At 52.9% G+C, this 26596-nt stretch overlaps 1 protein-coding gene across 1 annotated transcript in view; it reads right to left on the bottom strand.

Annotated features, from left to right (window-relative positions):
• Positions 1-11211: 11211 nt before the first annotated feature.
• Positions 11212-26596, bottom strand: part of TENT4A (terminal nucleotidyltransferase 4A) — a 41517-nt gene continuing 26132 nt past the window's right edge. The window contains exons 5-13 of the mRNA XM_079144910.1: positions 25412-25519; positions 24611-24739; positions 22206-22419; positions 19923-20049; positions 18862-18962; positions 17824-17996; positions 17152-17310; positions 14790-14954; positions 11212-13391 (exon numbers count right to left, since the gene is read on the bottom strand). Of these exons, the coding sequence (XP_079001036.1) occupies positions 13197-13391; positions 14790-14954; positions 17152-17310; positions 17824-17996; positions 18862-18962; positions 19923-20049; positions 22206-22419; positions 24611-24739; positions 25412-25519 (1371 nt within the window). The 3' untranslated portion in view covers positions 11212-13196. The remainder of the gene's footprint in view (positions 13392-14789; positions 14955-17151; positions 17311-17823; positions 17997-18861; positions 18963-19922; positions 20050-22205; positions 22420-24610; positions 24740-25411; positions 25520-26596) is intronic.

Genomic DNA, 26596 nt, shown 5'->3' on the forward strand with positions numbered 1-26596 from the left:
CCAGGAGCCTCCGCCAGGGCACCGGGCTAAGGCAGCAGGCCGGACGGAGCGCCACGTGCCCAAGTCCCACCCGGAAAACAGGGCACCAGCCGGCGGGGCGTGGACCTGGCGCTGCCCCCAAAATAGCCGCGGGTTCAGCGCAGCCACTCTGCAGCTTGGGTGGCTCTAGGTTGAAGCCCCCGTTAAGTCAAAATGCACTCGACACTGCTCACTCCGAACTTCACGCTTAGCCAGCTTCCCTCTAACCTGCTCAGGACATCGACGCTGGCCCCCGGTCTCAAATCAGTGGCCACAGAGCCTAATTTATAGAGAAGACACAGACCGGGTTGCTCAGCAGAGGAACCACGGTGGAGGCCACCAGGGCACCCAACTCCCACACTCCAGCCCCCAACCTGCTCCCACCCGGGCTCCTGGGGCCCAGGGACAGGTGCCCACTCACCTGCCCCACAGGCCTCAGCTGGCTTCTGTGCAGGACAGTTGCATCCTCAGCACCACAACCACCGCACACTCTCTCTGGGGAGGTGAGGATGCTGGGATCTCATGGGCCAGGGAGGGGTCCAATAGGTTGAGTTTCACCCCAACGCGCGGCTCACTCCTGTCCTCCATTAGGCCTACCGCGGTCACAGCCCTGACGCTGCAGATGTCCAAAGGAGTGAGCTGCTGCAGAGACCAGCCGACCCCCAGGCTCACACCCTCTTGACCACGTGCCCGGCTGCTCAGCAGGTCCCTCCTGTGTAATCGGGGAGGTGGCCACACAGAATCTGCTGACAAGTCACTGCTGCCTGCGCTGAAGGACCGCTGGACCCAGGGAGTGGCTGTTGGCAGACTGGGTCAGACAGTGTCCTCCAAAAATTCACATCTGTGGGAGCCTCAGAAGGCGACACTGTGGAAACAGGGTTTTTTTCAGGAAGTTAGTTAACTTAAGATGGGGTCACACAAGACCAGTGAGCCCCATCCAATGCCTGGTGTCCTTGTGGGACAGGGACACCTGGACGCACAGAATCCAGAGTCACATGAAGATGAAGGCAGCAACTGCAGTGAGGTGTCTACAGTGAGGAAATGCCAGGCAAGCTGGGAGAAGAAGGACGGAACCCCAGCACCTCCAGGGAGCGTGGCCAAGCTGCCTTCCGGCACACAGGAATCGGCAGGAAGCTCGGCCGCGAGGGCCCTTGGCACCAGTGCACTTGAAGTGCACTGTTTATTTGCAGAGGTCTGGCGTCCCGGCCTCATCCATCTGTGCCATTCATCCTCCCAGACCTCAAAGCTGGAGGACCTGTGGGGACTTGCAGCATCCCTCCTGCCTGCCCACGCTCAGCCCGGTCACCTTTGAGGCTGTGGGTACAGCAGGATGTGCAGCCTGGAGCCGCCTGTCCCTGGCTCATGACAACTCTTGGGAAGTTTATCCACATCTGCCACCCGGTCTCCTCACCTGCAATAACGCCAGAGCCCAGTCCCCAGGACAATGGTCACAATTAACTAGAGCAACACCTACCAGTGCTCAGGGCAGCACAGGGCTCAGAGCAAGCCCTGCACAAAGCTGGCTGACAAGTTCTCACTTGGACCAAGACAGGGCTGTGGCCGGGCCTTCATGGGTCTCCTCAGGAGTCCAGGCTGGGACTGTGGAGCATCTTCTCCCAGTGGCTGAGAGGAGCCAAGCTCCTCCATCAGTTCCCAAAGTCACCTCTGTAGTCCCTTACGGCACAGTCACAGCCCAATGCCTTCATGAGGTCCAGCATGAAAAAGGTGAGTTGCAAACGAAAAGCTTTGCCACCATTTTCTGGGTCAGAGGGGCTTCACTGCATCCCTCATCAAACAAAATCCATCTGAAAATTGCCTCAGACCAAAACAGAGCTATGCGAAGATGGAACCAACAGGCCCACGCTGGGAGGTCATCCAGCTGAGTCTAACAGAAGAGTCTCCTCCGTGCGCGCACACACGCTGGGGGCGCCCACCCACAGGTGCACTGGAGAGCGCCCGCCACCCACAGCCGCTCCATCAGACCTCAGCTCTCCCTCGGGCCAGCGCGAGTCTTTGTCCCAGGAAGGCGAGACCGTGCACGTTTCCCTAAAAGTCACTAACTGCTGGGAGTGCAAGGCTGGGGGCAGGCCAGCTTCACAGAGAGGTGACACAGACTAGAGTAGGGCGCTCCCAGAGGAGAAGCAGGACCTCCAGGCAGGAGGGAAGTTCCTTCACCTGCAAGCCCCAGGGACAGGGGGACCAGCTAAGCCAACTGGCACACCCGCCAGTTGTGGCTTGTGAAGGCCTGGCCCATCTCAACAGGCTGACACTCACCAGGCACCTGTGTGTCCCGGGCGGGGAAAGGAGAGCAGCAGAAGGTGCAGCCTGCCCTCCAGCTCCCTCAGGAATGTGTCTGAAACTCACCATCCAGCTGAGGCCACCAGAGCAGGGCTTCGAGAGGTTGTGGGATTCTTCCCAGGCTGCACTTGGTGGAGGGGCAGTCCCAGAGAAGGTTCTAGAAGCCCCCAACCCGTGCTTTCATTCCTCACCTCCCTCAGCAAACATCTGCTGAGCACCACCTTGTGTTGGATTAGATTCCACAGGAAGTGCTGCTTTAACCCCTGAGGCCTCAGGAGGGCCTGCCACGCATAGAGACCACGGCCCCACACAAAGTCCCCACCAAGGGGAACCTGCTCTTCTCTGAGCAGTGACTTCTGGCTTCCCGAGTCTCCCCAGATGAGAAGAGTGGCTCTCTGTGCCTGGACTGTCTGTAGGGACCGTGTGGCTCCTGCTGAACGCCCACACTCCTTCCCGGAGGCTGGAATTGGCATGTATTCCGGGCCATGGGTGCCTGTGCGACCAGCCCCAATGAACACCCTGACACCGGAGCCCTCATGCACTTCCCTGACCAACAGTCCTTCTCACACGCTGTCACACTTGCTGGAGGACATCAGCATGTCCTGGTGACTACACCTGACTCTGCCAACACACCTTTTCCCCGGCTGTCTCCTTTCCCTGTAACAAGCCACGCCCATGAGTGCATGACTATACCGAGATTCCTACGGCTCCCAAGAGAATCAGTGAAATTCACGGTGGCCTTAAGACCCCCAACACAGCCTCCCGGGCCAAACATTTCAGTAAATCCCAAACATCAACTATGGGGGGCCCACACCAGTTAAGAACCTGGTTTCTGGAGTGCTTGTCACATCTAAAACCTGTGCTCCACCTGCATGGGTGACGGGAGGCCTGGCTCCTCCTTCCAGGCCCGGGCAGCCCCAGCCCCACAGGAGGCTCCCAGCTGCAGATGGGAGCAAACCCCAGACCCGCTGTGCCATGCCACCTCGCTGAAGCCCCAGACCCGCTGTGCCATGCCACCTCGCTGAAGCACAGGAGCATCCAGGAAGCAGGAGAGGACAAAGCAAGACTGCCCCCTCCCTGCAGTGTTGCCAGAAGGGCAAGGGGTCCCGTTCACGGGCAGGTGCATGCCGGGCGGCGCTGAAGCCACAGAACAGATCGCACCCACCCCTCCACGTGTGGGAGCATTTCTCACACCTCCTGAGGCTCATGCCCCAGGCGAAGGGCCGGGACGCACAGTGTCACTTGCCCGAGCTCACACAGAAATAGAGACCTGGAACTGGACCCAGCCCTCAACCCCACACGCAGCTCCGGCTCCTGTTCCCAAGCCCAAGGCCCGTGAGTCTGAGAGGGGCCAGACTCCCCAGGACAGACCGCAATGTGGGGACAGTCCCTCAACTCATGATGCTCGTGACGGAAGGACCACCTCTCCCCTGCCCTTTCCAGAAGGCGGACCCAGGAAGGGCTTGGGTTCTGCAGGCTCTGGCTGAGTCTGCCTTCAGCAATCTGAGAGCCCACCCCAGCGGAGCCCACGGGACAGCAGGAGTGGCCCCACCTCCCAGTTACTGTCCCCAGCCTCACCCTCTTTGTCACTGTTAGGGTTTTATAGACCTTCATTTTTTTCAATAGAGAAACACATGCCAGCCGCATTTCCCTGGGATTTGTAAACATCTGAGTGCTGTGCGTGGTTTCTTCTTACAGACCAGCTTAATTCCCAGACTACCTTAGGGACACCCCTGCCTGGAGGTGAAGTGCCAGCCCAGCGAGCAGCCTGGGAGCAGGAAGCCAGGAGGTGGAGGAGAAAATCTCCAAGGCTGAGGCGAGAGTGCCCCCTGTCTTCTCACCGTTCTGGTGCTCCTGGGAGGCGGCCCTCAGCCCAGTGCTACTTGGGGACCCCAGGGGGACAGCGACGCCCTCCCAGAGCTGGCTCACGGTGCTGAGTTCCCCTCCCCTGCAGGAGCCATCGGGGACTGAGCGACTGAACTGACCAGGGTGGAGCTCTGCAGTGCTGTCTCACTATGGCTGCAGCTCCTGATGGGCTGGGCGGCAAGTCCGGCAGTTGTCCGAGATGGGCAACGCTCACGTGGCCTGTTGCAGACAGCTAAAGGGGGCACACGAGAAAAATTCTAGCACATATCCAGACTCTAGTTAGAAAATGAGTCTCGAACCTGCCCAAAAATATTTCCTGCACCTTTTTTCAACATAAAATGATTTTTACTTACTAAAGCTTTGCTATTTATTTGCTCCTGACCTCTGGCATGGAATAACAGAAGCACAAAGCATGGCCTTAGCAGTGAAATCACATATGCCACTTCCAGGTGCCTGGCACTGTGTTGGACCCGTGAGGAACAGACACACATGCTCATATTTATTGAGTAAAGGAGATAAATTTGAAAATGTTAAATAACAACATGAAAGAAATTCTTAAAATGAATAGGTGATTAACCAGCAAATGCAGATGAGGACTGTCCAGAGCCTGGAGGCCCAGAGGACCCCACTGCACAGGGGAGGAGTCAGAAGGTGTGGATAAAGCAAGGGAGGACAGAGTGACCCCAGGGACACCAGATCCCCACCCCAAGGGCTGGCCCTGTGGAGAATGCTGGAACAACAAGGGGGCCTTCTGCCCCGGGATACGCAGGTGGAGACAGGAAGAGCCAGGGCCTTCCACGTGCAGACATGCCCTCCCTGTGCATCCAGCCACCTTGGATCCTTTCCATGTGGAAATGATCAGGGACCTGAGGGTATGAAGAGAGGGAGGCCAGGCAAAAACACCCCACCCAGTCTTGGTTCTGCACCCAACAGCACCAAGCCACGCCTAGACCCTGCCTCTCGGTGTGCCCTCCAGCCAGTGAGCTGCCTCCTTACCCAGGGCCAAGCACCAGTGGCCTCTGCCCCAGCTCCGGGGACCCTGTCAGGATGGGAGGGAATGGAACAGAAGGCAACCAGGCTCTGTCCCAGTCGCCCACACTACCCAAACTACAGCCTCTTAGGGCTTCTCTTGGTGTTTCTTGTGAGCGTTTGTTCACAGTGTACTTCCTGCATGTGTCCGAAGTGCATTCAGCCGAGAGCCCAGAACATCAGACATGATGTTCTTAGTGTGTAACAGAGCATTCCTCTGAAGCCCCAGAACCCCAGGTCCTTCCTGTCCTCCTCCGGCCGCCTTCCTACGTGACCTCAAGACAGCGGCTGCAGTCCAGGCACTGTGTTCAAATCCTCGTCAGAATCAGAGGGGACAGTATCTTCTCCTAGAAAAGTCTTAGTCCAGAGGAAAGCACTCTGCGATTTATGATCTTTAAGACGGAGGGAACCTGACCAGGGAAGAGGAGGCACGAGGAGGGAACAGATTCTATGACTTACAGGTCCCGCAGGTGCACAGCCAGCCAGGGCCAAACACACGGCTGTCGGAGAGCAGGTGGGAAAGGGAGCAGGCTGAAGGCCAACACCCCCGTGGGCCCAGGGCATCATCCAAACACAGAGCTTTAACTGGTGGGTTAAAAGCGAGTAGACACAGTTCCATGGGGTCACACCTTGAGAGGTGGCTGCTGGGCAGATCTGCAGTCCACATGGGGATGAGGGTCCACAGGGCCAATCAAGCAGGCTGGCTGCAGCTGTCCCATGGGACGTGGTCACAGGGAGGTGGCTAGAAGGTGGCAGATGTCTGCATAGACACCTGCGAAACTGAAGGAGGGGGAGAACTGGAGACTGTCAAGGACCCAGCCCTGCTCTGGTATGAGAAGGTCCAGTCCAAGTCCAAAGAGGATGCAGAGGCAGCAGAACATTGCAGGAACTCACGACAGCTCTGCACGCAGCGCATCACCTAGGACCATCCGGAGGCCACCTGTGCACAGCGAAGCTGAGAAACAATCTTCTTTGCAGTGTCTGCTGCTTTCCCAAACAAAACCACACCAGTGAAATACAGGGCACCCCGTCCAGCTGTCCATGCAATATTCAGAACATACATCAAAAATATTATCTATTTAAATTCAAATTTAACTTGGTTTAAAAAAAATTATTTGTTCTAATCTGTTGTACATAACAGTAGAATGCATTTATACGTTTTGGTAAATCACACATAAATGGAGTGTCATCTCTCATTTTTCTGATTGTACATGTTGCAGGATCACATGGATCATGCAGTCTTACATGTACATGAGGTCATCATGTCTGTTTCACTCTACTGTCCTTCCTACCCCATACCCGTTTCCCTCCCAATTTTTTCATTTAATTTTCTACATCTGGCAACTCTAGAAAGTAACAAAAGTAAATAGATATTGGGTTAGTAATTAGCAGCAGCTACTATGGTGTTCTGAAATAATTTGAAAACCACCATACTGGAACGTCAAATGAAAGAATTTGTTAAACCATTCAACACTTCTTTCAAATTGCTCCAAGTCCCAGATAAGAATCTTAAATACAAAATGAGCAACACTAAAAACTCAATGCAAGGGCAAAGGGAGAGAAAAACACGAAGCCGTTTATTACAATGTTTTCCCTCTGGCCTCTCATGGAAATTAGTTCCTCGCCCTGTTCCCCACTAAACAGACCGCTCAGTCCCCACAGCTGCCCCATAGCTCAGAAAGCAGGAGCCGACGCTGACCAAGGCTTTGCTCAGCCTTGCTTGGCCCCAAAAGCTTTATGTGCATTTAATCAATTTAGTTCATGTAGTGAAGAACCTAGAGAACAGAAAGGGCAAGAAACATGCTCAAAGACACACTGCCAGGAAGCGGCAGAATGGAGAGGTGAGCCAGATGACTCGTGGAAATGTCCTCCCCACGCTCTGTGACAATCTGCCACTTCCTGGCTCCCTGGCGCCGAGGACCACCTTCCTCATCCCTGAGACACTGTGGTGAAAAGCATTTCACATTGTAGGGGCACTAAGAGCGACATGTCTATTTTCTAACAAAAATACTGCCAAGTGGCATGATTGGAAAGGGAGGCAGAGGTGGGCTTCTGGAAAGCTCTATAAGGACTGGTTTGAATTCCTGAACAGGCACTTGTGCCCACAGCAAAGCACTAAGTGAGCCACTGTGCCCTTTCGGGGCCTTTGGCCCTCCGTGGCTCTGTGCCCCTGGTTCCTGGCGCGGGCTCCGTCCTGGCAGGCCCTCACAGCGGCCGCCCGCCCACCCACTCTCCCCACCTCCACTGGCCCACTTCGTTTGCTACCTGACATTCACTGCCAGCAGCGATGGTTCCGTTTAAGCAAGGGCCATAGGTTCCTTTCTACAGAAGTGGATCTGGGTAAACGAAAGTCAGGTCGGCAGAAACCTGGACGGGGACAGACAGGGCTCTGGGTGCGTTTCCTAAGGAGCCGTGGTACCCGGGGCACAGTGCTGGAGGTGACTGCAGCCCAGCGAGGGCCGTCCTGGTGCCCAGGAGGGAGGCGTGGCAGGAGGGCAGGCCCAGGGCAGCTGGGATTCAGAGGCTGCTACAGGAGGCAACAGCCCAGACGCCCAGCTGACAAGTTCTGCAGGAGGGAGCAGGGAGGCAGGACTGGTCAGGCCTGCTGAGTGGGGGACCCCCTCACTGAGACCTGTCTAGTGTGTGGGCTCAAAAAGGCCCAGACCAGAGATGCTCAGGGTGGATCCGCTGGGGCGGCCAGGACAGATGGGGAGGGAACATGGAGAGAACGGTGCAGAGGAGGCTGAAGGATCGCTGAGAGGTCTCAGCATGCAGAGCCATCCTGGCCCCTGGAGAAAGGCTGGGCAAGGCGGGGCTGGGGACCCACAGCAGGGAGGCGCAGGGGACAGGCAGGTGGGCAACGGGCTGAAGGGGCGAGGGGAGAGGGAAGGAGGCCTCCAGAGGGGTCAAGAAGCCTTTCAGGACAGGAGAGGCCTGGGTGGGGCTAAGGGCTGATGGGACAGAGGACAAGGATGACCTGGTCCCCTCAAAGGGCTCTGTCCCTAGAAAGCAGGCGCCCATCTGTGATCATGTGATTGCTGGTGAGGGAGGCAGGCAGGAAGGAGGTCATTCTGGAGGGTTCTCTCTCTGACCAGGAGACAAGGCCCTCTCGGGGAGAGAGCAGGGAGATGGACAAGAGTCACAACTGAGTGGAGGTTCCGGTTGCTGGGAAGGGAAGGAGAGAAGGGCTGCCCAGGGCAGAAGGGCCTCTGCTCCCCAGACCCGTGTCACATGAGCCTGGCTGAGGTCCCTACTGCCTCTGCTCAGGCCAGTCACCTGTGCCACCTGGGCTGGACTCCACAGCAATCCCTGTGCTGGGCACCAGGAGTTGGTAAATCCATAGGAGGCTTTTGCCAGGAGGACAGGACAGAAAGACAGGTGAGGAATCTTACCACGTGGGCCACGTGTCCCTGAAGCAGGGTGCACAACAAGACAAGCAAGGAGACAAGAGGAGGCAGCACACACTGGCCCAGTGAGAGAACAGCACTGGCGAGTTACGGCAACCCAGGGGGAGACAGCGCGACTAACAGTCAACACAAACGTCTCCAGAATCCAGCTTTTCAGAGGGCAGGAACTTATAAGAATAAAAAGCACCATTATGACTAAGCTCGGCAAGAAATCTCCAGCATTTTGTGAGCCCGAGTAGTTTTATTACAAACACTTCAAAACTTCCACCAAGCTGATGAGAATTCTGTGTCGCCAGGCAGCACCACGGACAGCGGAGCACGGACACAGGTCCCCTGTGGAACCTGGTGCAGCTCAATGGGAACACGGCCGGCTTCAGCTGTTCTCTAGCTGCCATTCTCCCAGTGGAGGGATGCCACGCCGTGTGACGAGCAGGCCCGTGTGGCCCAGCTCTGCAAGGTGACTGCGTGTGGCCTGGCTTCCACTTCTTGTCTAGGTCCGGAACGCGAGGCGGCTCTGGGTTACTGGGTGGGGTTGAGACTTGGACTTGGCCCCCACCATCTGAACCCACGACCACAGGACTCATTCGGAACTTGAGACACAGGCCGCAATCCTAGAAATCTGCATCGAGTAACACACTTCTTACCAAAAATGCTAATAACCTGCACCCACACCTGGTTACGGTCCTGAGCATCATCATAGCCTCGACGTTCATCTCAGAGGTCTGAACCGAGGAGGCAGAGTCCACGCTCGCTGCAAGGGCACAGCCTTGGAGGGACCCTGCGAGTGGTGGTGCTTCGTGCAAAGGGCCCCCGAAAACCCAGGCTTGGGGTGGCCCAGGCACAGCCCTTTCCCTTTACGGCTAGGTTTCTCGACATCACTTGAGATGCGTCCTCGGGCGATTCATGTCATGGACCCTCTAAGACCAAGTCATGTGCTAGAGTTGCGGGTGAATGATGTCAGCATGTGGTCACCCGGCCTCCTCGTGCCCAGGCTGGTGCGACCCAGCACCTCCCCACAGGCCAGGAAACACTCTGCAGGTCTCAGGCAGAGAACCAGCCCTCAGGCGGGGCACCTGGGACATGTCATTCAGCGGCAGCTGGACCCCCTCTATGCCAGCATGCTTTCGTCATCGGAAGCCCGTTGGCCAGGCAGGCACCTCACAGGTGGACAGCACGAGGCAAACCACGTGGCCCCAGACATCTCGGTTAGGCCAGCAGGGGTGGGCCATTAAAGCCACACTGCCTGGTGGGGACAGCTGCATGTGGATCACGGATGTCCCACATGCCAGGCACCTCCACTCATAGGTACCACTGGGCATCAGGCACAGAGGCGCAGCTTGCCACTCTCCATCCTATGACATCAGGCACAGGGACGCAGGTTGTCACTCTATCTTGTGGCAGCTCAAGAGGAATCCTGGAATGTGGATTGAGACCGACAGGGTCCTGCATTGAGGTGACCTTGCCAGTGACCAGAGGAGGCGAGGCCACACAGCAAGCCATCAGCTGGCGGTGCGGCCTCCCTGTGCCCACACCCACCAGGCACAGCAAGGAGTGCACAGGCCCTGCTTGGGTAGGACTCTCCATCCCTCGGAAGCTCCTTGCACAACACGTGCCCCCAGCACCAGAAGAGAGCAGAATCGGCCTCCCTGGGAGGCTGCAGTCCCTACTCTCTGGCTCCTCTGGCTACCTCAGAGGTCCTGCGGGCAGGCCCCTCAGTGAGACCCAGGGGTGGCACAAGGCAACTGCCTCTTCCCACCCAATCCGTCTCCACACAGCACACAGGGAGCCAGGGCTCGCCTGCTGCAGCGTCACCCTGCAGATCCCAGTCCCAGAGGCCTCTGGGACCCAGCGTGTCTGCTGCTCTGGGCTGCCTGAGCACGCAGCCAACACGCACGGTCGCTGCTGGGCCGGCAGCCTCGCTGCCCAGAGCTTCTCAGACCCACGTCAGTCCTCCCGCTGCCACAGTGACAGTGCCCGGCACCTCTGCTGCTTCCACACACGCACAAGAACCACGTGTATGGGGGAGGGGGCTGCATCCTCCTGGCAGCAACGCTGGTGACCCTTGTGAACCGCTTGCGGGTGGAGGGTGAGGTTTCACCACAATGTCCACCTGTGCCAAGCCAAGGCGCTGTGGCGGGGGCTTCTAGAGCACACCTGCAGGGCCAGGTGGCCTGGGTGGCGTTCCACCACTGCCTGCTGGTGAGCACCTAGGAGGCCTAAGACCTGCGAGCTGAAGTCACACTAGCCACATGTGACTGCCAGGCGCTGGGACCACGGGCACTGCTGACCGAAGCCAGCACTGCACTGGCAGGGCTAAGCGTGGACACTATCAGTTTGTTGGAACTGCAGAGAGGGTCCCTTGCGAATCCCACTGGTGTGCTGGCACAGAGCAGGCTTCCGCGACTTTTCTCTAACACAGGACTAGCACAGAAGCCTGGAACCCAACTCCCGGCACCATGATAGAATAACCCCCTCAGCCTCTCACTGTCCCAGGGCTCACACTGCCCTTCCGCGAGTCCTGCTTAGACCAGGTCATTGGCTAGCGTAGTCACCACCTTACCCATGAAGGAAAGCATCTACTAACACACAAAACTGGTTTCCAAAGTTTATTAAAAATCAAAGAATAGAAAAACTTTACATAAAAATATGTCAATTTTAGCTTCCACATTGTTGTCCACAAAAGAAAATCGAAACATGATATCTTTTTGTTAACCTGCAGCACGCGACCACAGTGGTAGCCAGACCAATTCATTTGGTTCACCACGACGGAACGGACATGGTACCTGTGTCTCCGGATGGAGCTTTAAAACACGCACCTACGGGGCACTCGCTGTCCCCACAATGGTTTCCTTAATGTAGGTTTACAGTCAGTATTGCTAATGCGTAGAGATTAGTACAGGTCTATGGATCAGTGTTTATAAATATTCTCTATCAATAGGTTCACAATTTAAATATTTTTAAATATTCTGGGTGATTCCAATCGTCGAAGGCTGCAGACCGAGGGCTGCCGTTCTGGAATGCCTCCTGGACACTGCAGCAGCAGCCGCGGCAGCAAGGACGACAGGGCTGGTCCTGCTTCAGAGGCAGACCCAGACACGTGGAGCTGGTCCTTGCTGGGTGTCCGCTGCGGTCAGACGTCAACTAGAACTACCCCCACCGCGCATGGGTCAGATGTCATGGCCATTAGCTTCTTGCCTCGACATTCTCCACTAGTGGGCTTCAAAGACCAACCTACCTGTAGTGTTTGGCAGGGCCAGAACCCCCACGTTAAAAACAGGAAGTCAGAGGGCCTACAGGATGCAAGCCAACTCCCAGGACAACTGTGGTGCCCCAAAAACTCAGGGTCAGGCAGAATGGATATGATCTTGTTCAAAAAAAGGTAACAAAGACAGTGGTGGCTGTGGCAGAACACACTTGCATAGTACACCTGTATGCTTCTGACGGCGGCCCCCGCCGCTCCGGCCACGCTGGGCTGTGCTCTCCTGCGATACGTTAGATACTCCCCACGGCGCGCTGGCAGCGCAGGTGCTTCTCAGGTATTTGCTCTTAACAGAACGAATGCATACTGCTATGCAGATTCCTCCACGGAATCAACGGAATTCCTTTCTCCACATTCCTAAAACTGGGTGCCATTGTCTGTAATGATATCCACCAGACCCACCATTACAGGCCATGCCACTAGAACTGACTGAAGCATTTCCACTTCACATTTAAGATTTTATAATGTGACAACCTTTTCTCTCCTTAGAAAGTTATACTTCTGGCACTTTAAATGCTGGGTTTGTTGTCTATTTTAAAAGAACCAAAAGCAAAATGTTAGAACTCATGGTCAGAGCAGGCAGCACCTGAGGCCCCAGGGAAGGGCCACGGGGGTGCTCCTCAGAGGTCCCGGAGCTGCGCCCCTAGGAAAACCACCAAGGCAACTCGGCTCCTTCACTTACATCTGACCAAAAACAAGACATTAAAGTAAAACCCCAAACCCCTCTTATGGTGTTCGTGATGATGCTCAGACAACCAGCCAACACGATGAACCCAACTTAGAAAATGCAACTTGGGAAAGGATCTAAGCTTGTTTAAAAAAATTCCCTCTTCCCTTAAATATAACTTATGTGAAAATATGAAATTAAATAAAAAATATCTGAGTTATTGCACAAATCATAAGTTTTCAATATTTACATAGAAAAACAGTTCTAAAGTTTCAAACAAAACGTGAGGGCAGTAAAACAATGCCTCCAGCCCTGCGCTGGGAAGGAGGAGGATGCCGGCTCTTCCGCTGTGATGACAGGAAACGAAAACCCCGACCGCCGAGGACAGACGCAGCCACTGAGACCACCAGAGCAGCCCGGCCGCGCTTGCCTGCAGTCCCCAGCCGGCCTGCTGGGCTGGGCGGGCTCTCGGGAAGGCGGAGCGCGCCCACCTCTGGCTAGCTGTTCGTTGCGATGGGCGCGACCACCACACAGACACATGCAGAGTGGTCAGCCGGGCGCTGGCAGCCGCATCCGAGTGCTGGGTGCTGGCCTTGGCTCCCGCGGTGCCGAGGCCCCTGGGCAGTCCGGGGTGGGCACGGGCCAGGAGCCATCATCTGCTGAGACTCACGGGCAAGCTGTCCCTGGTGTGCGCATGCTTCTTCCTCCTCCAGCCGGTGCGGTTGTACTGGTGGTGACCCCGGTTGCCCACGGGGGGCCGCACGCCTCCGCTGCCCACAGAGCTGTAGCCGCCGCCTTGGGCATGGCCGTGGGAGCCCTTCATGGACAGTTTCATGCCATTGTGCTGCTGCAGAGACACAGAGGGAGCGCAGGGTAGGAGCAGAGCACCAGACGAGGCCCATGGGCACCCAGGGGTCACGAGCTCCCTCCCTCTCCAGTGGCAGGACGTCACCAACCAGAGAGGGACAAGGAGCAACACCTAACAGCCTTGTCCCTGCTGCCCCATGCTGAGACACTGATGTGGCCACACAGGCAGGAGAGACAGGCGCCTGCACTCACACCTCGTAGAGAAAACAGCCTTACTTGCCCTGAGCTGAGGGAAGAATGGAGGGCCAGCATCCAACTGTATAAACTTATCAGACTCACTTTCGGCTCGTCCCATCTGCCCACAAGAGTAAGGTCTCTGCCACGTTCGTCCTCGTCTACCCCTGGCAACACCCGACAAGCAACACCCTCAGGCCTGCCCAGTTACATGGAGTTCAGGGGCTCCCACGGCACATTCTCTGAACTGCACTGCAGACCGAGCTGGTCTTAGGACAATTCAGAGCAAAATGAACCATGCAGGAGGCTGGGAAGGAAGAAAGGCCAACGTGGAATGACGAGGCTGCTTTCTCTCTTACAAAGACACCACACCACCCAGGGTGTCTGACAGGTCATCACGGCCACACGAGGAAAGAAAGCCCTGCTGCAACGGGGTGGACACAGCCACGGGGTGTTCTATTACTTAATTAATTCTTAAAGAAAACTAATCATCAGGAATGAATGACACAGGGCCAAAGAACCAGCACTCAAGAATTTTCCAGCCAACCAGCATTAGATGAACAAAGAGGAACAGAGGAAGAGGCGTGAATACTAGCAAAGGCATGAGGCATCATCAGTATCCAGGAGAAGCAGCAGACCCTGCAGGGGTCCCAGGAAGGCTGTCCTCCAACACACAGGCACATCAAGGGCACAGGGACAGAGAGGCGAGCAGCCAGGGTGTGCCAGAGCACTCTGGCCCATGGGGACCAGGTGAGCTCACCAAACAGAACTGGGCCATCCAGTCATCCCCTCATGCCCTCCCCTGGGGACAGGGAAGCAAGCAAGTTACTAGGTAAGAACAGCACTGGGCTTGTGTGTTTCTTGAAACCCAAACTATTTAGTGTAACATGAACTTAAAAAGTAAATGGGAAAACAAAACAGTCTTCATTTTGAATCTTGCCTACTTCAAGCTTCTGTTTTATACTAACCAGTTCAACGAAGAAGAATGCTTATGGTGAATAATTAAACTATATTACCTTTTAAAATAATATTTTTAAGGTTTTGTTTAGAAAAGAAAGCAGACATGAAACGGAAGGACCAGCAAACGAATTCCCTTTTCAAACAGTGTCCCTGGAATTCTCTCAGGAGGGGATGTGGCACCGGCTGCCCAGAGCAGCAGGAAGCACCAGAGGCCACAGGTCAGTGGGCCCCACGTGGTACGCACCTTGTGATATAGGTGAGGACTTGACAGTGGGTTGGGGGACGCCGAGGGAATGGCTGGGGAAGACACGTGATGGACGGCTTTCAAGGACACAGTTCCTTCAACACCTGCCTGTCTGCAAGGAACAGGAGCAACCCCGAGGGTCGGCGGAGGGATAGTGAACCTGGTCTAGGAACAAAAGAGAGACGGTCACATGTAGCAACAAGTGGAAGCACCAAGTCCCAAGGTCACATCAAGGGGGGTGGCTGCCTGTGAACAGCGCCACATGGGCATGACAGAGCAACTGTATTGTTATAAACCGTCAGTGTTTCCTTTGAATTAGAAATAGCTCACATTCCGAAACAGCAACAATATGACACATGCCCAATAATTCAAGTCATAAAGTTTTAAAACTCACTAAAACCAAACCGATTCAAAAAAATTAATCCTTAGAAAACTGCCACTCAGATGCCTGGAAGAGCCACAAGTAAATTCCCGGCTCCAATCTGGCTGAACAGACAGACGATGGTGGGCAACAGTCCCTGCCTCGCCCGTCCCCAGGTCTGGATTCCTCTACACTGCCGGGCCCGTCCGAGGCAGAGGCATGCTAGTGAGAAGCACGCCCCAGAATGTCACCACCCAACATATCAAGCACCACAAAGGGACACTGCGACCCTTGCAGGCAGCTCTCCAGTGCTGGACACCAGAAGCCACAGGGCAGCAGACTCTGCCCACAACGCCTGGTTACACTTCACTGTAATCAGAGAGAGGAGACTCTCGCCCAGGAGTCGTGGCTGCTGGCATGGCCCTACACCAAGCCCACGGTGTCTCCTCTTCAGGAGCTTTACTCCCCCAGGGAAAGGGGTCACAAGGAAAGCAAGCTCTATCCCTGGGGCCTCTCTCTGACAACTTAATGTCCTCCAACTCTGTATTTTTTTGTTTTTTGTTTTTTTGTTTTTGGTTTTTTGCTTTTGGTACCAAGGATTGAACCAGTAGCACTTTAACCACTGAGCCACATTCCCAGGTCCTTTTTTATTTTTTATTTTGAGACAGGGTCTCCGCTAAGTTGAGGCTGGCTTTGAACTTGCAATCTTCCTGCCTCAGCCTCCTAAGCTGCTGGGATGACCGGCGTGCGCCACCACACCCAGCTCTAACATCTTTTGACTTCATACTCAGATTTGGACATTCTGTTTTTATGACTTGCACGGGACAGACAATGCATAAAAGTGCTTCAAGACAACATTGTCCTCAATTTTTCCACTAGAAGCGAGGAAGGCCTCAGCCTGTGTGAACACCGTAACAACCCGAACATTTGGGCCTTGCTCTACAGGCCTGGGACAGACAGGTGAGACAGGTAAGTGACAGCCTGACATTTCGTTAGACAACACAGGCCATGTGAGGACCACGCAGCAATAGCAGCACGAGGTTGAAGCACAGTGGCTGTGGTGGCTCTCGGAGCCCTGAAGGGGCTGAACAAATGCCTCGTGACACAAGGAGGTCAGGTGTCAGAGCCAGAGTCAGGACCAGGACAGGGCGACTGAACACCTGGGCAGAACTTCCTTTGGCAGCTTAAGCAAAGGATCCAGGCTTGCATGCTGCACCCATGAAGGGCCACCAGCTATGTGACACATTTTGGGTGAGGCTTGTCATGCTCGGCGACAGGCGAGACCCCACAGCTGAGCCTCCGAGAAGCTGGTGCCTCCCTAAGGAGCCAAACTACCCTCAGCCCGGGCAGGCTGCACGCACCCACATGTTTCCAGAACCAGGCTCGACTCTGCGCCGAGGTCCATCCAGATGCTGGCTCATACATATTCAACTGATATGATGGAATGGACAGATGAAATTCAGTATTTCTAAAGTTCTCTTTTAAACTTATAGATTTATCTAAGTTTAAAAAACAGAGCATATTCTAATAGAAAAAAGTTTCAAAATTAATGCTTAATTAATAACATGGAAAAAGTCCAAGTTCCTATTAAAACTTTATCATGTACACACTGAGCTTTTGGAAGAAAACAGGGACAACTGTTCACTGCAGCTCAGGGACAAGGCTGGCATCAGAGTCCCTCTCAAAGGACAGGGGTATCACACTGGGCACTGCAGTGGCCTGCAGAAAGACAGTGTGCCCTGTCAAACGCCCGTTCAGCCTCAAGAACAAAAGTGCCTCCTCAAAGCTAAGAGGACGCTGGGTTCCAATGCCAACAGTATCACAGTTGTGTTTTACGGAATGATGAGAATTAAGTTCTACCCACAAAACAATGAGAGAATTTCTATGAAAAGATAAAAATGCTGACCATATCGAAATCTGAGAACGTTCTTATTCAAAAGCACCTTGGGTCTCCTCCAGCCCCTTCCCAGCTCAGCTCTGCCCCGAGAAGGGAAGCCATACCTGATTGTTGGTTGTCAGGATCAGTGCTCTGGAAGGAGTGGACTGAGGTTTGCCACTGGGTACTGGCAAGGCAGCAGGTAAGCTGGCCATCAGAGCGGCTGGCGCCTGCAGGCTGAGCTGGTAAGCGCTGGGTGTGGTGCAGGGTGGCGTGTCTGAGTCCTGGAGTCCAGCACAAAACAACAATAAGGATTGCTGCAAACAAAGGAGCGCAGCCTGGCACAGGTGGGAAGCAGGGCTGCTCTGGGGCTGGCGAGGGAGCAAGAGCAAGCCTTGCTCTAAACAGGAGAACGAGGCCAGCCAGACTGCCCTCCAGTGGTTTCAGAAGTGGAAAGACAAGTTAAACACAGAGGACACGGCTGGGCTCGTACTGTTTCCATTTTCACATAGGCCTTTAAAAACTATTTATAAAGTCCACTGACTCGACTCTTGACCAACAGAGTGACCAGGACCCAGGTTCTCAAGATTCAGGGTGTGCATGTGCGCACGCACGCACAGGGGAGGATGCAGCCTCGGGGTTCGAACCACACACATATGTACACAGCAGATGCAGCAGAAACCAAAAGTGACTGGAACCCAGGAATGTGCTTGAGACTCGCAGGTATGGGTGCCTACCAGGAACACAAACCCTCCAGAGACACAGGCAGGAGGGGCAGAGGGCAAAGTCATACTCACAATGTCACTTCCAGAAAGTGATGACACAGAGGAAGCAGAGGAGCCTGAGGAGAGGAGCTGAGGACTGGACAGGGACAAAGTCAGGCGCTGGCTGTAGGGTGACTCAGGCTCTCGGCTCTGCGTCTGCTCCCCGTTGCATGTAGTGACCCGCTCCTTTATCTTGATCCTGCTGTCTGTCGCAGGAGCACAAAGGACAGGTCATGAGAGGAGCAGACGCGCCATCCCGGGGGGCAGCCCTCAGTCCGGGTGCTGGGAGCCTGCGGAGCTGCTACTTGGACTGACTGACTTTAATTGACCTAACGACTCCATGTGCTTAGTTACTAGAAAACACTAAAATGCTTGTGATAATGTAGATGTGTCATCTTCAACTGAAGCTTTTCTGAAATCTAAATACAGATCAAATCATTTATCTTCTTTTTTTTAACTGTTACAAAGGGTCTTTCACTTTTTCCCACGTCACCATGGGAGTTTTCCTAGCGGTTCTTGCTGGTCACACATGACAGTAGGATCCTCTCTGATATGACTATGAAGGCGTGGGACACACCTTATCTAATTCAGCTCTGTCCCTTTCCTGCCTCCCCTCCCACCCCTCCTCCCTCCCCCCACTCATCTTTCTGCATTTACCCATCATTATTTTTTTAGTTAATTTCTTATGGATGTAAACAATGGTGATATTCACTGTGGTATAAATTCAGCACCCCAATTAGGATGTGCTATAAGTATAAATAAGGCTGTACTTCAAAGATTAGTGCAAACAAAGGGTATATAATAATTCTACCTTGATTACATGTTGAAATGTTAATGTTCTAAGGTGAGTTGAGTAAAATTACCGAAATTAATTTCATTTGTTTCTTTCTGTATTTCTAATGCAGTCACTAAAATATTTTAAATTCCACCTGTGGTACACACTATATTTCTACTGGGGAGTGTTGTTCTAGAGCTTACACATGCATAACAAAAAGAACTATTCTTAGTCTGAACACCTGACCACAAAGCAGCAAAGAAGTACGTCTGTAGCAGCACAAATTCACTTCTCACCGAGATCCGGGGCCGAGTGGACCCTGCTGCCCCACTTCTCTTTGATCCACCTCCGGTAGTCAATCACTTCCTGAGTTACCTTGATGATTCTTCCTAGAGTACTGTAAGGGACAAGCTGGACATCAACATGGGCAGCAGGTAAGAGGCGGCCAGTGCCCCTGGAGAACAGTGTGCCATCTCGCTGAGTCAGAGATGGGGGAGCCAAGCCGACTTCTAGAAGCACGAAGGCTACTGGCGTAAGCTCAGATGCACTCTGAGACTGCAGTGCAGAAAAGCGGGTCCCTGGCCCTGCATCTGCCATGTGAACCCAGCTCTGAGGGAGGGGAGCTGCTTCCCACCCACAAGGGCAACACACTTTGAGCACTCCACTCCCCCTGCACAGTCAAGAGTGGAGGAATGGTGTCAAGAGACACTGAGTGCCTGTCACTGTGCCCAGGACTGGCCCAAAAGCATGCACCAGCAGCCCACATAGTCCCACCGCCTCTACCACCACCAGCGCAGGGCGAGACTCCTGAGACGGGCCTCCAAGTCTGTTTTCTCCATCACCCGCCCCAGGAACTAGGGGGCTCGAGAACCGCCTTCTTCCTCCTTTCTACTACCACTCGTTTTCCACCCTCCACTCCCTCCACCACGGCAGCATAAACTGGCATCAGAAAGAAATATTTCTGGCTGCCAGTAAGGTGCACACTGCAAAATTGTTTCACAATGTAGCAAAAGGGAAAAGCAGACAAGAGGAAGGTGACAGAGGCATGTGCTCACAAACCTTCACTCAGAAACTGGGCGTGCAGGCCTGAGGGCTGCCCGAAGAAGCATCATTCCAAAGCTTTAAAAGCCCACTACCATGTTTGTAAACAGAATACCCTGACGAAAACAAGCTCCCCAAACACCAACAGCCACCCCGAGTTCCTGCAAAGGTCTCCCTTTATAAACATGAGCAAGTTCCTCTAAAACGGGAGAGTACGTCCAATAATAAAGGTCACAGAAGTACAGAACCCAGGAAAGGTGTGGTTTCCATCCCCAGGAACTGTGAGCCCAGGACAGACACACAAGACATTAGCTACCTTTCAGAGTCCCTGTTGGGGTAGGACCTGGCGAGCGGGGACACAGCATGGCTGAGCACAATGTAGGCGTAGTCGAACACCTGCTTCACCTGCATGGCCCCGTAGGAGCTCCGGCCAACATCATTTCCTGCAAACAAAGGCAGCCGTCAAACTCACCACAGATGTGAGCCGGTTTCCACATGCCTCTGAGCTTCTCACAGAGGCACCCGAGTCAGACCCTCGCCACCAAAGCACATCTAGCTTCCGCCAGCGCGGTGGAGTGGGGCAAAGACGGCTCCTGGAAATCCGGTCTGCGGACGCACCAGTAATCTCGGTGGCGGCTCTTGTAGCCAAGTGCCCAGGGCCCAGCATGGACCAAGCATCTGTGCGGCTGTGGCCCACTGCCACCTGGTAGGCATCCGCCTCAGGAGGTGTGATCGTTCGTAAGAAGTCTGCTCATTTCTCAGGTGGCAAGTACACCAAGAAGCCAAAGGCCATCAAAACAGACCAGCAGCGCTGACCTGCGTGATCGATGACTTCAGCTCTGCATATGGGCCATTCACCCAGAGGACCTGGGGTGTCAGGTAAGAGCACAAGAGCCTGCAGGAAGCAAATGCTTTAGGACAGAATGTTCGAGGTATGAATTCTCAGGTGTCGAAGAGGCCACACAGCTAACAAGGCCACTGCTGAAGCCACCAATGAAACCAGCCACAAGGAGCTCCGTGTTTACACGGAAAGCAGTTCAATCTCAGCACCTCGCTCTTCGGAGCCCAAGCTGAGCATGGATGCTTTAAGGAGACATATTCTAAGTTTTGAAATTTTACCTTTTCTAAATTTAAATCGACCTACTGATAATGCAGGTTTGGGTTTTTCAAGTACATTTTTTAAAAATTATTTATTTTTTTCTTAATTTTTTACAGACTGCATTTTGATTCATTGTATACAAACGGAGTACTTCATTCTGTTTCTATGGTTGTACACAATGTAGATACACACCATCCATGTAATCATACATGTCCATAGGGTAATGATGTCTGTCTCAGTCCACCTTCCATACCCCCATTTCCTTCCACATAATCTCATTTAAGTGGACACTGGAGACAACGGAGTCACCAGTGATAGATCCAACAGACACAGTGAGGGTGACACACTGTCACCATGCCACCAAGAAAACCAGTTCTCCAGACTGGCACAAGTCACACACACTCAAAAATCACAACCAAAGGCAACAGTCATGTATTTTCATTCAAGTGATTTTTAGGAAATAAATCTCACGTCCTAGAAGCCATAAAATGAAATTTAAAAATCATTAAATTTGAAGGTATTAAAACAAGAACTGTACAGGAACAGAGTAATAAAAAACACCAAATACAGAGAAAGAACAAACTGGGGAAAGTATGATATGTGTGACAAGAAAGTCTCCCTAGCACACACAGGCAGTAAGAAGACAGCCCAGCAGACAGACGGACAGCACATGGAAGGACACAGGGGGCAATGTACCTGCAGCTGGTGCTCTCCACCACTTTTCTGTCACCTGCACGTCACTAATTCTATCACCAACAGTAAGAACAGTGTCTCACCTAATAGAAGCTCAGTAGACATTTGTGGAATTGATAAATAGCAATGTGTTGAACCCCACTCTTATTAAAGAAATGTATGTTAAATAAAAACTTATATCACAAGATTTTGTTAGATTGGCAAAGATTTAAAAACACGCTTGCCAACAGCGTGGAGATAATAATCACCCTCAACATGCCAAGGGGAAGACTGCCCCCCCCCAGGGGTTCCACGTGGCCATCCCTACACTGGATGGTAACCTACACACCATCCAGGTGTGGTGGGGTCCAGGATGTGTTAAGTCAGACGAAAAATGCAGATCTGCTTGTTATGGGATGTCACTTAACTTGTAAAATGGCAATGGTAAATACTGCTATTCGCACAGGAAAAATCTGGAGAATGGACAGTTGCAGGGGAGGAGTTCACCAAAAACTGCTTTTCTACTATATGCTTCTGTGAAGTGAATTGGTCACGGTGAATCTGTAATACCTTTGTAATCTAAAAAGAAAAACTTTTTTCTTACTTCTGGCTGATGACAGAATTTAAGAAGTTTAGAAGACAGTAAGCTAATCCTAAGAATTAAATAGGGTGTCTTCAAAGTGTGGCCATTAATTGTGCTGGCAGCAAGAGGAACCTGCATCCAGAGCAGATGAACTCCCTGGCTCCCAGGGCCCAACCTGGCTGCCCCCGCCTGCCAGGCACCCGCAAGGTCTCCTGGCTCCACTGTGGGGAGCAAGGCACTCTTACCAGGCAGCAGGGGGTCCTCGATACACAGCATCGATGGTCTGTACCCACTGGTCATGGCTTTCATGACCTCTTCTTTGGCGATATAGGCACCTCCTTCTTTTATTCTAATACCAGTTTTCAAGTAATTAAAATTTCTTCCGTAGAGTTCAAAAAATTCTACAAGAAGCATTCCAAGGTTCTCATCAGCTCTCCGGGCATCAATTCTTGGATGCAACTGTAAAAGTAAGGCAGCCACAAGTTGTACGGATTCAAGCACTGCTGTCTAGCAGCCTCTGCAAGGAACCCCTGACTCCGTAGCACTTGCTCACGCACAAGGCAGGAGGAGGCAAGAGTGACAGGGAGGAGGCAAGAGTGGCAGGGAGGAGGCAAGAGTGGCAGGGAGGAGCCCAAAGACAACCACAAACACCTATCGATAAAGGGCATCGTAAAGAGATCAGACGCCTTGCTGTGAACGCTGTATCACACCTGCAGTTTTGAAATTGGTAACTCATACAAGCAACATCCTATAAACACACACATCTGATTGGCCCCAAGTTGCCAAATACTTATAAATACACTGCTCATATTCTGCATAACTTAGTCATCCAGTTGGTGGATATACCTTTACAGATCTGAGTCACCTTGGTGTCTTCATTCTGAAAGACGACCAGTAGGTGGCAGCAGCAGACTGAACAGTATCACATCACGTCCAACCAGAAGGTAAGAGGATGGATTTTAACTGCATAGATAATGGGTATTGTATCATAACATTCATGCCCAACTCACAACCTGCTTGTCACACAGAACAGTGACAAGGCTGGTGCTGCCCCACTGTGCCTTCAAGCAAGCTGATCTGTCCCTCAGCTACTGTCTGCTGGCAACTCCTGCGTGCACTGATTCAACAGACCCATGATGCTCAGCTTCCCAGACCTGCATTGCCCACATGCGGCTACGCTCTCTAAATGAATTTAGGCGCTGATTAAAATTCTAGCCATGCTCCACACACTGGGGAGTCACGTGGCCTGTGGCCTTCCTGTTGGGCTGCAGAGATGGAGAACACTGTCATCTGAACAGGAAATTCTGCCAGGAAGCACCATGCTAGCCAGCCACAGTTAGGTCACACCCAAGTGAAGGTCAAGGCAGAGGGGAGGATGGAAACCTCTGTACTCGGAGCCCCATGAGGGGACAGCAAGAATTCCCAAGGGCTCTGGCTCCCACGGTGCAGGCGGAGTCTTCTCACTCCTGCCTCGCCGTTACTGCCTCCCTCCTTCCTTGCCTTTCAGTCACAAATGTCTGAGGGCCAGCCCAGCACGGGGTTTGGACCCCACGCGCACGCCAGCTGTGAAGTGAGTGTGGGAGGCACAAGGCCTCACCCTGAGGCAGGCTGGCTGCTGGGCACAGGCACGGCACTGGGATGAAGGGGGCAAAGGCCACGAAGCCACGACAGAAGGCCTCACAGGCCCCGCACGTGACACGCAGGGAGTCCAGGCTGTCGATACATCATGGCCACCCAACTAGCCCAAGTCAGGACGAGAGACACAGGGCAGAAGGCTGTGCTCAGCTCTGTGGAGGGATGGCTGACAGCCCCATGCAAGAGACAGCCAGACTACAGGACGTGAAGACAGCAGTGGACCACCTGGTCTCTGTGAACGTGCCAGAGCCACAGGGACCAGCGGTGACACTGCAGTGCTGCTCTCTGCTCGTCAGTGGCAGTGGGAGAATACCAGCCGGGGCAGGGAGCCCTCACTGTGCATAATCACGCACGCAAAACGAGTGGCCAGGGGCATAGCAGCGTGGCTATGACACACAGGCCAGAACGGGTCAAGAAATCGTAAGTGGAACAACCAATGCTTGAATTAACTTAGTGACTACTTCATGCATCACAAATCAAAGACTAAGCTCACGGCTATATCACAGCATTTAACTATTAGATTTCCCATCGTCTTACTCAACAAAATAAGAACCATATATAATTTTAGACAAAATACTGATGTTTCATCAATGCTAGGAGGCTTGCTCTCAAATGTTTTCTCTAGATTTAGTGTTGAACTTAATTCTGACTTTTTTAAAATTATAATCACATTTAAGTGCCATGAAAAGCACTTTTAAAAAACATAAATAAAGGAATGAACACTTTCTCAATGTTGATAGCATTTCCTTGGGCTTGGAGAGACATCACCTGACTTCTGGATCCAGAAGAGCACCTTGTACCCAGACAGCGGGTCGGCCAGGAAACAGGCTGCCTGCAGGGCAGGAAGGAGCACTGACCTGGAGGCCTGTGCCACAGCCAGAAACCGCGCTCCCCAAGTCAGAACACAATTGCGGAGGGAGGGCAAGGTGCTGGAAACGCAGGAAGCAACTGGACGAGCCTCAGAGCCTGCCTCCCACATGCCAAATACAGCCCATCGAGGACAGCACAGACGCACCTGCAGAAAGCTGATGGCCATTAAAATGAGGCTGTACGAGCTGATTCCACCTGTGAAAACTTCATTCAGGTCCCTCTGCAGGAGGAACTGTTTCAATACTAAAATCAAGTAAGGCAGCAATGAATATTTCTGCAAATTTCAAAAGAAAAAGATTTACTAGTTAGTTAATGTACTTTTAAGGAAATTTCATGAGAGAAAGCCAAGTTTCACTAATCCTCATCAAGGGTCTGAGTCAATCAGTCTCAATTTTAGGGGCCTAAGAACATATTTCCCAAGAGGCTTGGGAGCATCTGCAAGCAATGCTCCTGGGCAGGGACGGCAGAGCAGAGGGGGATCCGCCAGGAGGAGCTCCAGGCACAGAGAGCTCAGGAGAGTGAGTGGGTACATTCGAGCCATAAGGTGGGGGGGTCGTCACACCACAGGCACTGCGGCCTCCAAAGTGAGCCACTCTATATCACAATTTACCCAACCTCCCAAAGACCCCCTGGGATTAGATGTGCCAAGGTGGCACACAGAGCTCAGGCAACATCACTTTGTAGGCACTAGAAAGAATACTTCTAAAGCTCTCTAAAATAAGATCAACTTCAGGAAATGGTGACATAAGAAAAGCAAATCTGAAAAACAGCTATGGGTTTTCAAGGCATCTATAGGAATCGGACCACAGGCAAACAGCTGCAGTGTGTGGTCTACATTGCAATCGACGCATTAATCCAGGTGAAGGTGTTTAATGTGTAAGAGCAAACAGACCCAATGTCAGGTCTCAAGTCCCTCGTCTGGAAGGTGGCTTGCCAACGACAGTACCTTCATGTAGTTCTTGATGAACTCTGCTGCCCGGACACCAGTCTCCATGTTAAAGCTGATGTCAACTTTAACTTCAGTCTCCTGATCTGTCAGTTTTATTATAGGTACCTGTAAAGATTTAATTTTAAAAACTGTACTTTAATATGCAACATCCTCCACAGTCAGGCTTCAAAATGTTTCCAAAGTTGTACACAAGTTTTAGTTTCCTTTCTTACTCCCAAGAAGGGCTTTGAGATCACGAGCACCAGTTTTAAGGAGAAGAGGCCTCTGTCAGGGTTCAACCTCAGTGGTCCCGGGAAGGTGCGGCAAGGCCCAGCGTCCAATGGTCACACAGCAGCACCCCTGCTCTGCGCTCCCGCTCCCTGCCCCCAAGTAGATAACTTTATGGAAAACAGCAGAAGTGGAACGGGTGTCTGATGGATGGAAGAAGCAGGTGGCAAGGCCCAGATCCACAAGCATACCCCAAGGAGATGCCACACCACTTGCCTGGTGAGGGTCCCACTTCTGAGAATTTTTGAATACACTAATAGACACACACTCAAATTCTGGAAATGAGTAGTAGCTCTGCAGTACTTATTTTTGGATGGTTATTCCAAATAGATTGTGCCTTGAACAGAGCCCTTCACCATGGATCCTGCCCCTGACGGCACCATGGGAGGGCACAAGCAGAGAAGACCTGCCAGACAACAGCAGAAACTGGCTCTCAGCAACAGAGGGAAAGGTACTCAGTAACCAACATGCGCGAGCAATGGGGCCACTGGGACAGCGAGGACCCTACACACTGTCTGTCCTCCCGAATGTCTGTCTTCAGGTGCCAGGGCATGTACTGTGTGAAAATGCATCAAGACATTCACCTGGTTTTCATTTAGACTCCCTCCCACGCCCGTGAAAATACGTGGCCGAGTAGACCCTGGAGGGAAATGGAGTACCGTGTCCTCACGTCGCTAGTGAGAAGGAACACGATCCTGCCTTAACTTCTGGCCATCTGCCCAGTGCTATGGGACATCACCATACTGAGGCCGAGAGGACGCACCAGCTCAAGACTGAAATGCCAGTGCATAGCACAGCTGAGCTGACGACTGTCACATCACAGGTGGGTGACTTCCAGGCCCTAAGCTGTTTCTATGAGTAACTGCTATTCCTGAACAGGGACACATGGGAAGTGGTCTCTGTTCCAATTTCTCT

This window comes from Sciurus vulgaris, assembly GCF_902686455.1.
Source record: "Sciurus vulgaris genome assembly, chromosome: 6".
In the NCBI taxonomy this organism is placed as follows: domain Eukaryota; kingdom Metazoa; phylum Chordata; class Mammalia; order Rodentia; family Sciuridae; genus Sciurus; species Sciurus vulgaris.